At 41.0% G+C, this 13375-nt stretch overlaps 1 protein-coding gene across 1 annotated transcript; it reads left to right on the top strand.

Annotated features, from left to right (window-relative positions):
* The first annotated feature begins 4562 nt into the window (after window positions 1-4562).
* Window positions 4563-11835, top strand: FGA (fibrinogen alpha chain). The gene is made up of 6 exons (XM_004598475.3): window positions 4563-4616; window positions 6726-6851; window positions 7286-7469; window positions 8477-8622; window positions 9158-10364; window positions 11029-11835. Exons 1-6 carry the CDS (start codon window positions 4563-4565, stop codon window positions 11736-11738), a joined length of 2427 nt encoding a protein of 808 aa, XP_004598532.2. The 3' UTR covers window positions 11739-11835.
* Window positions 11836-13375: the final 1540 nt, after the last annotated feature.

Here is a 13375-nt window from a genome sequence, read left to right on the forward strand (position 1 = left end):
CAGGGTTTGTTTTTTAAAGATTTATTTATAATTACTGGAAAGACAGATCTACAGACAGGGGGAGAGACAAAGATCTTGATTCTCTCCCCAAGTGGCCACAGTGGCCACAGTGACCAGAACTGAGCTGTGCCAAAGCCAGGAGCCAGAAGCTTCTTCTGGGTTTCCCACCCAGGTGCAGGGTGCCAAGGCTTTGAGCCATCTCAGCTGCTTTCCAGGCCGCAAGCAGGGAGCTGGAAGGAAGTGGAGGAGCTGGGACCGGAACCAGAGCCCATACAAGATCCCAACACATGCAAAGCAAGGATTTAGCCGCTAGGTTACCACACTGGGTCCAACCAAGTAAATTTTTTATGACAGAAGTCCAAAGTATTTTTCTTAAAGCAGCTTGCATTTTGAGACCTGAATGAAATCTAACAATTCAAGTAATACTTTACACAAAGTGAAACAAAGCACAAAGTATAAAATCATAAATCACTTTTTGCTCTGAGTTCCAACAGACTCTGAATGTATTTTACAGAATTTTTCTGTTGTTTCATGTTAGTTTAAACCATACAGAAACTGTATGTACTCTATGGCTTTACTTCCAAAATGTTAATTTTACATGGATTAATTATTAGCATTACACTTATTTGATTTGCTCACTGATTTTAAGCAATTTAAAGGTCAAAGATATACATTATGCCTTATCTCACACACAGTGTATAAGGCTGGTGAAATGGTGTGTATACAGCAAGCAATGATTGAATCAGACTTACTAAACTTAAAATAAATTGATAAAGAATGGAATGTTTCCCAATATCCATCTGTTTTATTCAAACATGGAGTGTTTTCCTATTTCCTACCATTTCATTCAAAAGGAAGCTGTTACTTTGTTTGGCTTCACATTAATCTGCTCTACACATGGTAAATATCTAGATGGTGTGATATATCGTACTTTTCAAGTGTCAGTTGTGATGGGAATGTATTCTTTATAACTGAGACATAATTACAGCTGCAGGGTTTCTGGTCTTTCCGTACATCGTAAACACCATATAAATAATAATAAAAAAAAAACTACTCCAGTCCTACAGATGTCAATGTGTGAATTCCTGAATTTAAATATTTCTAACTATGGGACATTGGATTATTTTCTAAAGAATTAATAAGTCAAACATTCCTCTCAGAGTTAAGGAAAATAAGAAAGTCTTAAAATGTTCATTGAACATGCATACTATGAAAACCCTAAAGGGATTCAAACTTTTATTTTGCACCAAAAAAAGATTATCTTTTCATTCTGTTGTTACACACACTTTTCAAAATATTTTCATTAATATGAGAGGAAATAGGAAATACACAGAAGATTCCAACTGAAGCAACTGAAAAATCTCTTTTTTTTTCTTCCTTTTTGCTTTTGTAAAAATACTCTCACACACTTTTAAAAATAATACCTTGAACATTTTTGGTTGTGCCTCCATCTGCATGCCTTCGTGTTTTTATGGGAAAACAAAATAAAGCTGTTCCTCTGTCTCTTCTAACACGGTTCATTCATGGATAGGAGGCCCAGGTTAAGAGCCTCCCAAAACCCCTGGCTCAGAAATTCTGACTGAAAGAGAACAAGGAACTTCTTGACATGAGGAATTGGAGCAACCAAGGTGCAATTCCTAGGCGTCCTACTGTGTGTGCGTCTGATAGGCTGCAGGTAGGATTTAATATAATCTTCACAGTACTCTTCAGAGTTAGTTCATTTTTACAGATAATTACATTAGTGCAAATCATTTAAACAGTTGGCTCATGTGACTTGATTGAATCCGGATCTCACACTCCATGAAGCCTGCTCTCCAGCCATCACGCTAGCTGCTGTCATTGTGTCATGGCAGACTGCCATTCCCAGGCTTAGTGATGGAAAGAAACATAAGCAACAGCCCGAAAAAGTGAGCAATTTTTAAAACACTGTTATTCGTTTATTTGAATAGTAGAGCGAGGGCTTGGCGTGGTAGCCTACTAGCTAAAGTCCTCGCATTGCAGGTACCGGATCCCATATGGGCACCAGTTTATATCCTGGCTGCTCTACTTCCAATCCAGCTCCCCGCTTGCGGCTTGGGAAAGTAGTCAAGCACAGCCCAAAGCCTTGGGAACCTGCATCTACATGGAAGACCTGGAAGAAGCTCTTGGCTCCTGGCTTCAGATTGGTTCAGCTCCAGCCTTGCGGCCACTTGGGGAGTAAATCAGCATCAGCAGAACAAAGAGCTTTCTCTCTGTCTTTTCTTCTCTGTAAAATCTGCCTTTCCAATAAAAATAAATAAATATTTAAACAGGAAAGGAAATGAAAGGAGAGGGGAGGAGAGGAGAGGAGAAGAGTGGAGAGGAGAGGAGAGAAGAGAAGAGATGAGATGAGATGGAGAGCGAGAGACCCCATCTGATTCATTCCCAAGTGTAAGCAATGTCCAGGTCTGGGCCAGGCCATTACCAGGAGCTCAGAACTCAATCTGGGTCTCACATAAGGATCACAAGAACTCAAACACTGAAGCAATTATCGCTGCCTGCACAGATGCACTCTAGTGGGAATCTAGACTCAAGAGCTGAACTGGGCATCAAACTCAGGCCCCCCAATATGGGAGATGAGTACACCAATCAGCACCTCAACCATCACACCAAACATCAGCCTCTGCATACAGGTGTTGCCCAGAGTCATGGGGCACTATGAAGACAAGCAGAGCAGGGTCCACTGAATCACACAAGAGTGGTCGCAGCTTACAGAGGGTAGCCAGAGAAGGCCTCTCAGTGGACATACCATGCCAGCTAATACTTGGGTGAAGGGAAGGGATGAGCTACACAGATGTTGGAGAGAGCCATAGAGGGCAAGGAGAATGCCCAGAGGAGGATCTTGGCAGTGCCCTGAGATGGCGCTCAACACTCCAGCTGTAATGTAAGGGTAAATAATTTATCCTAATCTTAAGTGTGTGATCTAGGGGAGCTCATAGCCAGCATTAATGTCACTGGTATTACACAGTGTATAGGAGCATAGAAGAACAAGAGAATCCTTTTAATGGGAGAGATTAAATCAGATGCTCTGTAAAACGTAAATATTTACTAGATATAAGCTACTATTTTTACCAGAATATGTTTCCTATAGGAAGCACAATTTGAAATAAAGTAAGGCTGAAACCAAATAATTTATAGAATTCCTAATGAAGTTTAAATTTCAGATAAGTAGAGTGGGCACTTGAGCTAGAGGTTGAGACTTCCATATACCATATTGGATGACCTGGGTTTGATAGCTGCCTCTGGCTGCTGAGTCCAGCTTCCTGCTAATAACACACCCTGGGAAGAATCATGACTCAGGGTATTGAATCCATGCAACCCATATGGGAGACCTGGATTGAATTCCCAGCTCTAGGCTTTGGCCCAGTTTGCTCTTTGCTGGCATTTAAGAGGTTGGTAAATGGGAGCTTTCTGTCTCTTTCTGTCTTTGCTTTTCTATAATTTCATTTTCTATAATTTCATTAATTTCGAAAAAGAAGTGTTCATTTTTCTTTCAAAAATAAAAGATGTGGAAAAACTTTTAGATAAACAACGAGAATGCAATCTGTGTGTCTCTACCACTGTCTGAAGCATACTTACACTCAAATGTCCTTGTTCCTGGGATGCCTTTGCTTTTTCACTGGCTTAGTATGTGACCTCTAACCCAAAGATTTCTGGCTTGTTTTAATGAAATATAATTGACAAATAAAAATTGTATTTTCTTATACTTACAGAATAAAATTGAGTATTTGGTTTGCACACACATTATGAACTGATCACAGTGAAGATAAATAGCATGTGATCATTTTGCATCCTGTTACTAACATCTCTCCAGTCGCCCGCCAGACCTGTCAACCACCATGCCACCATTCTGCCCTCATCTTGTCTGAGTATAGCTGCTTTGGATTCCACGTGTAAGCCAGATCATGCAGAATTTACCCTTTTACATCTGATTAACTTCACTTGGTGCAATCCCCAGATTCACCCATGCTGATACAAACAGCAGAATGCCATTCTTTTCAAATGAATTATATTTCTTTTTATGTATATGTAATCAAAAATAATTTTAAAATTCAGACTGTTATTACTATAATGTAATCAAAGGGTTTTTTTTAAAAGTTCAGATTGTAATTCCTAATTGTAATTCCTGTATCACACGAAATACTTGTACTATTTGCTAGATCACAATTTCACAAGGCCTCTCTGTCACCTGTCCTGTTCCTTCCAGGTCTGAGAAGCACGGATTCTCCCTGTCCTTTTCAAACTCTGTTCCTGAATGTGGGATTTTCCGCTAACTGCTGGCTAAAGCTTTCAATGCTGCTATTTACACCTGCTTACCAGAAGCAAACAAGCTTAGAGGAATTGACTCAGCATTTCTAGGACACCAACATTCTACAGGAACAAAACATGTGGAGAGGTTTGACTTTGATTGTCCCAACAGGACTAAGGTAATGATTAACAAAGGCACTTGCTGATTTAAGTGTGCTGGGGGATCTGAGAGCAGAAGCAAGCTCCCTTCCTGCTGTTGGAGTCCATCTCATGAGCCAGCCCCATCCTTGGGAAAGATGTTTTCCATGAAGATCTTCCTCTTGGTCCTGTGTGTGGTGGGCACAGTCTGGGTATGATCTCCTTTATTTTCTATTCTTGTTTTCTCTTTGGTGTTTATTCCACAAGGAATTTGGAAGTCTCAGTTCTATGTCATGACACAAGGCCTTACAGCAGGCCAGTTTCCAGAGAGGTGTCACCTTAGAGAACACCGTATAATGCAACCCAAAAAGGAAGACCATGGAACAGACCAAATTGTCCAAATATGTCATTCAAACTGAAATTCTTACAATGGAATTTTTTTTTAAAAAAAGGAAAAAAGACAAGAATTCTGTGCTCTGGGCATTATTCTTTAATTCTTAATTTTATGCCATTTGCTCATAATAAACAGAATTTGGAGGTTTAATATACTTTTTCTGAAGGGTCTTTGCTTTTTAAAGACAAAAATGCAAGTAAGCAATCTTTAGAAATATAGCAAAATCATAAAACCTTAGTTGATAAAGCAACATGTTTTTTAGAATTATATCCTTTTAAGAGGAGTTCTGAATATTGCAATAATTTCTAAAATTTATCTCTAAAGGCCTGAAAGAAGAAAAATTTTATTTGACAAAGTTCCTAAAACACACCAATCTTCTAAGAACATGATAAAACCTGTCCAAGAAACTCACTTATCCAGGACATAAATTATTCAAGTTTATTTCTTGCTTAGAGCCATTGATAAGCTTGACATTCAGAGCAAAGAAATCAAAGCTAAAAAAAATACATAACTTTATTCTCTCCCTTGCAGCAAAATAAATGAATTAAAAACACTTGCTAAAATGACATTTTGGATAACACACGAGCTAAAAATATTTCCTCCATGTCCCTTATTGGGACAAGTATTGAATTTGTGTTTGTCTTTTATTATTATATCACTGTATTCCAAAATAAGCTTGAATTTGTTATCTTATTTTATTAAACAAAAGAATTATACTTTTTGCCTTAAGCAAATTGTTCTTGAACCTCTGAATTATTATTATAGCTTGAGTGTTTCTAAAAATGATTCTATAAATATTAACTAATTCTAAGGATAAACTAAGTTACCACAGTACAGTTCCTGTAAACTGGCAGTAGAAAATGAAAATATCGAAAATCTAAAAGCCATCTTCGTTCATGTGAACTCTTGTTGAAAGTACTTTTCATATATTTTTTCACCTCTTGGTTCACAGAAAAAAAAAACATTAACTTTAATTGTAGCATTTCTAATAATGTGTCAGTAAATGACTAATACTTTCAGTGTGCTTTTTTCATTCCACATGAAAAACGAATTATTACACGAGTGAATAAAACTGCAAGGCATTTCCAAGTCCTCATTAGTCCATTTGTGTGCCTGGTAAATTTGTGTCTGAATTACGGATTTATCTCTAAAGGCTACAGTAAAAACTTGTAATAAATGTTAATAAAGTTCAGTGTTTTCGGATTTTGTTTGTTTTGCTTTTTTCTAAGCACGAAGAGAAAAGAAACAATTTTTCATTGCATTTTTTACTTGGCTTTCTGTCTGCAGTCATGAATAAAATGAAAAAGTGGAATTTAGTCTTGTGATTCAAATAGCTGTCTTTTTTTCACAAATCCTTGAAGACCAACACTTGTGTGAAATGATGAGCCCAGTTGTGAAATGTATACTCCTACACCTGTGTTCCTCATAACGCCACAGATTAGGTATTAGGAATCTTAAATGGTTTCATTTTACAACGATTCAGTTATACACAATGCCATCTACCTTTATGGGTTACCATGCGTATCTCAACGCATACACACATCAGTCAAATCAAGCAACCTAGCCTTTCCTTTCCCTTAGTTTTCCTCTATATTTCAGCCTGCCAGTTCCTCTTGCCCAGTTCTTTATAGAAACTGTAACTCTGTTCTTCCTCCCTCTTTCCCAACACTTTCCAACCTCAGGTTATCACTATCCTGAATCCAGACTGACTTTTTTTATTCTCACATATAAAAGAAAGCACAAGATATTTAGCATTCATTGGAAGACAAGCCACCTGCAGCATGGAGGCTCTCCCTTCCCACCCATGCCAGGGTTCTTAATCTCTGGGCATGTCTTTTCCTCCCTTGGAGTCACAGGTTGCTGATCTTTCCTCGCCTTCTGGCTAACCTGGCTTCTCTGTTTTGTGTTTGTGGATGAATCGTTGAAGACTACAGACCCTGGAGAAGGTGAATTTTTAGCTGAAGGAGGAGGTGTGCGTGGTCCAAGAGTCGTGGAAAAATCACGATCTACTTGCAAAGAAACAGACTGGCCCTTCTGTGCTGATGAAGACTGGGTGAGTCACTGACAAGAGGCTAGGAGCTGCCTTCTGAGTGATGCCAGAGGGATACACCCAGCATGGCCCAGAAATCTTTTCCTGTGGAAAGCAGTAAGCAAGACCTCGTTATGTGTTTCATTGAAGACAGCAAATGAGAATAGGAATTTTGTCCCAAGAGTACCCTGTTACTGCCTCCCTGCTTTGGTGGTATTTGGTGCTTGTGGAGTGAACATGTTGGAATTGAACTGCCTGTTTGGGCAAGTACTAGGAAAGCTCACGATACTCTGGGATCTCACTCACAATTATGCTAGTCCTCATTAAGTATCTCTCCCTATCCTCCTAACTAGTTCTCGAGTCTTCTATGAAGCCGTAGGGGATACATGCAAACTTGCAGGATTGTTCTGGATCCAAAAGGTAGACCCTTAATATACTTTTCTCTCTTCAACTTTCAGACTCAAAAATGCCCTTCTGGCTGCAGGATGAAAGGGTTGATAGATGAGATCAACCAAGATTTTACAAGCAGAATAAGTAAACTTCAAAATGCACTATTTGATTATCAGAAAAATAACAAGGATTCTACCTCTGTGACCACAGATATGTTGGAATATTTGACAGGAAACATGGCCCAAGCCAACAGTAAGTATTACATATTTAGTGGTTTGACTTTGTGGCGATGACACTGTGGCAACAACAAGCCTAGACAAATATGTCTTTTTCAAGCTACTGTAATTTTATTCCAAGTTACTTAGTATACAAACTTGCCATCATGATAATCTTGAATTGTAACTTTGGCTTCTTATGTTTACCAAGTAATACAGGTTATGTTAACTTGTTTAGAACTTAAGGTGAAAACTAGAATCTAAATGTGTCCAAGAGTGTATACAGAAAGTGACACAGGGCAGACCTTTTGAAAAGGTGCATTGGTTTCTGTCTTATAGAAAAAAGATGCTCAGAGGTCAGTGTACCTGCTCAGACACACAAAATAGGTGCTGTCCTATGACTCCACTGAGCAAACTCTGTAGATCTGAAAACTTTAAAAATAAGCGGAGTCACATTTCCCTTTTTAGGGCGAGTAAGCACTGCATCCACTCTGCAAATAGGCAGTGTGGCCAGTGGGGTTTCACTTCCTAAAGCTTTGTTTTCACTCTTTGCATCTTCAGGAGACTCTTGATTAATTCAGCACTCGTGGTTCAAGGAGCTTGAAAGTTAGAGAGCTTGTGACACCAAAAAGCTTAGAAACAATTGCAAATTCATAAGCAGGAAGAACGTTTCAGTGGGAAATTCCAGCAATACATCCAAGCCCCCTGAGTAATGATATACTGAAATCAATGGAATGTTTTTCAAAATAATCATTTTTACCTCCTGATCACACTTCTGAAATTCTGAAGAAATTTCTTCTGTCTTTATTTGGATTCTTGGTTACCAGGAGGCCCATTTAACTGATATCCATGGATGACTGAGGGACATAACATTGTCCAAAAATGAGATGTATAATATGTTTGAAACATACTGATTAAATGTCTAAAGGGCAACTTACAAACCAATAAGACATGGGGATATTTGGAAGCAGGTTTTCCCTTTCTGCTGGTCATTACAAGTGAATCATTCGGCAGTTAATCCCATACCTGTGTTTTCCGTTGCAGACTATGACAGCAATTATAACCAAGTGGCAGAAGAACTCAGAAGCAGGATTGAGGTCCTGAGGCGCAAAGTCATAGAGAAAGTAAAGCACATCCAACTCCTACAGAACAGCGTCAGGGCTCAGCTGGTAGACATGAAGCGGCTAGAAGTAAGTGCATGGCCCTGACCGTCCATTTCCACGTTTTGAATAACAGGGAGAAGGAAAGTGACAGCCACGCACACTTCCAACTGTGCTGTCTTCTGAGAAAAGTGTTATAGAAGCATCTTCTACCTAAAAGTAGGAAGTATGTCCCTCCACCCCAGATGAAGAAAAAAGTTCAGAGATGCTACGTAAATGTTCCAAGGGCACATAGTAGTAAACTGTGAGAGCAAAGGTTTGATCCCTGCCAGTTTGATTTCAGTCTCACCGTGAATGCCTTAACGTCAGCCACACTAAGAGCTTTCTCTGAATCCATCCCGAGCCTAGGGTGAATTGGAGAAGTTCCCATTGTCAGTGACAGCTAACCTTGCCATACTCAACTTTAGCGCTCCCCATGTGGAAACCAAAGCTATACAGATCAGTAGGTCACCACAGCAAATAAATGAGCCATGTTGCCAAAAAGTAAATTAACGGAAAGTCCACAGGTCTCCTGTATTTGTTTGTATGCATTTCCATGTTTCTATCTTTCTTCCTCTCTCTCCAGGTGGACATTGACATGAAGATCAGGTCATGCCAAGGTTCCTGCAACAGGGTTTTATCTCATCAGATCGACCTAAAGGACTACGAAGAGCAGCAGAAACAACTGGCGCAGATCATTTCCAAGGACTTGCTCCCCCCTACGGACAGGCGATATTTACCACTGATGAAAATGACTCCAGTGACAGATTTCGTTCCCGGAGAATACAAAAGTCAGCTTCAGGAGGCCATTCCAGAGTTGAAAGCGTTAACAGAAATGAAGCAGATGAAAATGGTATTAGAGAAGTACGGTAGAGAGGAGAGTGCCCGAGGAGATTCTGTCTCTTACAGCCCAGGATCAGAGCCCGGAAGCCACAGGAACCCTACTCCAGGAGGTGACGGACACTGGAGTTCCGGGAACTCTGAATACGGCCCTGGTCGTTGGAATTCTGGAAGCTTTGGACCTGGCAACTTCGGCACCAGGAACCCTGGAAGCTCTGGAGCTGGAAATACAAGACCAGATAGCTCAGGCTATGGGAACACCAGGCCTACCAACCCAGACTGGGGTACATTTGAAGAGACTCCTGTAAGTTCAGGGACCAGGAAAGAATACCACCACACAGAGAAACTGACTACTTCTAAAGGGGATAAAGAGCTCTTGATTAGCAATGAGAAGACCAGGCCCGGTAGCAGTAGCATATCAACCACTCATCGTTCCTGCTCTAAAACCATCACCAAGACAGTGACTGGTGCTGACGGGCACAAGGAAGTGGTGAAAGAAGTGATACACTCAGAAGACGGCTCCAGCTGCCCAGAGGTCATAGATTCATTTTCAGTGCCCTCTTTTATGTCCAAAGGTAGCCTGGATGAGTTCTCCCTCAGGCACCCTTCCGAAGCCTCTTTCTTCGACACTTCCTCGACTACGAATGCATTTGCGTTCCCAGGTCTACTCTCTACACACAGAGAGTTACTGGAGGGGACCCAGTCTGTGGGCTCAGACTCTGACTTCACGCATGCCAAGGAAACCACTTCTCATCACCTCAGTGTGCCTGACAGTAGCAAAACTACAAGAAAGCAGATGGTGACCAGTCACACAACATTTAGCAGAGGAGGCTCTGCTGTGGACTCCAAAAGCTACAAGCTGGCCGACGATGCAGGAAGTGAAGCTGACCGCGAAGTTCGCAGACACACCTATGTCACCAGCAGAAGCTATGCTAAAACCCGTCCTTCCAGAGGTATCCACACTTCTCCTTTGGGGAAGGTTTCTCTGACCCCCTAGGCTCCCTCAACCCCCCCCCCCCGTACTTCTTTCTTAACTCTATTCCACTTCATTGAAACTTCTTTGGGGGGGCCTATATTTCATGTTAGCCTGTAATGGGGACAGGGACATTGTCTAATCCGTTTATCTCTGTATTCTCAAATGCCTAACAGTGCAGTCAGGCATCACTCAATAAATGTGTGTGAAATGAATGTATGAATTCTTCTGCAACTCAATTCTGAGTTTGTTTAACCACATCCCTTCACCACTCAAAATCTGTGCTAATGAGCTGTCATCGGATAGTTGTGTCTCAGCTGATGTTTAGACAGGGTAAATACCATGGTGTATGTGTTAAATGAAAGCCAGTCACCTTTACTGATGACTTGCTATTATCAATATATGCAAGTTAAATTCCATATCCATTTGAAGGAAATAACTTACACTTTATAGGTGTAAATGCCCCTTCAATTGCATACAATTCTATTCCAATGTAAGCACATCCTTTTCCTACAGGGTGGAAGAGAGGCAAGGAAGGAATGAAGGTAGAAGAGCAGTACTTGTCTTCTTTAATCTGGGCCAGGCCTATCTTTCTGAAATTAAATGAGAGTAACTTCTTCCAACCAGCTTAATTTTTTTTTTAGACTGTGATGATGCCCTCCAAACACATCCTTCAGGTGCCAAAAGTGGCATTTTCAATATCAAGCTACCGGGATCCAGTAAGATTTTTTCTGTTTATTGCGATCAAGAGACCAGTTTGGGAGGATGGCTTTTGATCCAGCAAAGAATGGATGGATCATTGAATTTTAACCGGACTTGGCAAGACTACAAGAAAGGTTTCGGCAGCCTGAATGACAAGGGGGAAGGAGAATTCTGGCTAGGCAACGATTACCTCCACTTCTTAACCCTAAGGGGCTCTATCCTTAGGGTCGAATTAGAAGACTGGTCTGGGAGAGGTGCCTATGCAGAGTATCACTTCCGGGTAGGCTCTGAGGCTGAAGGCTATGCCCTGCACGTCTCCGCCTACCAGGGCACGGCAGGGGATGCTCTGATTGAAGGTTCCACAGAGGAAGGGGCAGAGTACACCTCTCACAACAGCATGCAATTCAGCACCTTTGACAGGGATGCAGACCGCTGGGAAGAGAACTGTGCAGAAATCTATGGAGGAGGCTGGTGGTACAACAATTGCCAGGCAGCCAATCTCAATGGTATCTACTACCCCGGGGGCCCCTATGATCCGAGGAATAACAGCCCCTACGAGATTGAAAATGGAGTGGTCTGGGTCCCCTTTCGAGGAGCAGATTACTCGCTCAGAGTGGTTCGCATGAAAATCAGGCCTCTGAGGACCCAATAGGCTGAAACGTTTGGAGTGGAAGCAGTTCTAGTTTCTTTGCTTGTTTAACAAAGTGGAGGGAAAGCAAGGAAGATGTCAAGATTATTTACAACCTGCTAAAAAACTTCTCAGGTGCTATTTTATTCTTCTTTGTACTGTAGCTAAATGTAACAGAGACATATTAGTGCTTTCAAAAATAAAGTTACGTGAGTTTTTTAATCTCTAAATAGCTCCATGGGTCTTAACGTTCTTATAAGAACATGCTAAGGAACTCCGGTTCACTCTCTCAGGAAGGGGAAGTCGGAGGGAAGCTTCCCTTTGCAATCCTGAGGGTTGCTGTCATGGGGCCAAGGCAAGGTACAAGCTCACTGCATTCATTAGTCTTAAATAGTCCCAACCAACATTTTAAGCAAAAACTCATCCTGTGGAACAGTGCCTGGACTCTGCTGAGGAATACACAAAATATGTTCTTCTCTGTTTGGGAACGCATCCAGGAAGGCAGGGTATTAGAGCATTCCTTACTACTAAAATGGAAACTCATTCCAGGTTTCCATTGGAGACCATGATACACACTCATTTTTTCACAGAAGTTAATCAATTTCTTTCCAAATTCATGAAAAACTCATTTAAAAGCTGGAGCAAGGTGGATGTTTGGCATATTGATTAAAAAGCATCAAAGAGCCTGAGCTGAACTCCTGGCTAGGCTTGTGATCCCAGCTCCTTGTTCATTGTGACACTGAGGGGCAGCATGTGGTGGCTTAGCCACCGTGTTCTCTACCAATCACATAAGAAACTCAGCTTAAGTTCCTAGCGCCTGGCTTCAGCCTGGCCTTTGAGTTATGTGGCCATTTGGGGAGTAAAACAGCTGATGGGGACTCTCTCTCTACCCCACCTTCCAAATAAATAAATTTTAGTCATGGTGGTCTTAGCCCTTACTTCCACTTATTAAGTTATATTATTTTCTTGCCAGAACTGCTTGTCCTGGACCTTTGAATAAGCATAAAACTACCCTAGCAAATAAATACATCACCATTACATGTATAGCTTCTATCCCAACACAAGTGCATCCCTTCTCTCAAGAACAGAATGAAGGAGGAAGAGAGTGGGAAAGAGAAAGGTGGGCCATGGCTGGAGGAGCAGAGAGGAGGTGATCATCGGAGCTTGTAAGCCTGAGACATTGAGCTCAGTATTCCAGCATTTTCTTTGGTAGAACTGAAAATTCTGGATAAAAGAAAGGAATGTGCCTCCAAAATTCTGGACAATTGGATAAGAGCCTTTTTCACATTAAAGTCAGCTTCATTTCTTTCAGACATCAGAACCCCATGGTACTTCCATCCCCATCCCAGATACACACACACGAAAGCCTCCACAGATTTACATCGGGCATGGGAAACATTTCCTTTTCTAGAAAAAAAAGCTCAGTATGTTGGAATAGAATCAGTCTCGGAGAGTAAAAGGGATTGTGTTTGAGAAGGATCATTCATGTCTAATTTGTCTTGACAAGTTTGAGTTACTATCAAAGCACTAGACAAACCTCTTTCTGTTTACTAGGTAATAGCCAATATGAGCAGAAACGTGACAAAGCAGGGTACAGCTTATGCAAAAACACACCTAATGTCTGTTCACCTCACTTAGCATTTTAATTATAACCTATTTTT

This window comes from Ochotona princeps, chromosome 7 (assembly GCF_030435755.1).
Source record: "Ochotona princeps isolate mOchPri1 chromosome 7, mOchPri1.hap1, whole genome shotgun sequence".
In the NCBI taxonomy this organism is placed as follows: domain Eukaryota; kingdom Metazoa; phylum Chordata; class Mammalia; order Lagomorpha; family Ochotonidae; genus Ochotona; species Ochotona princeps.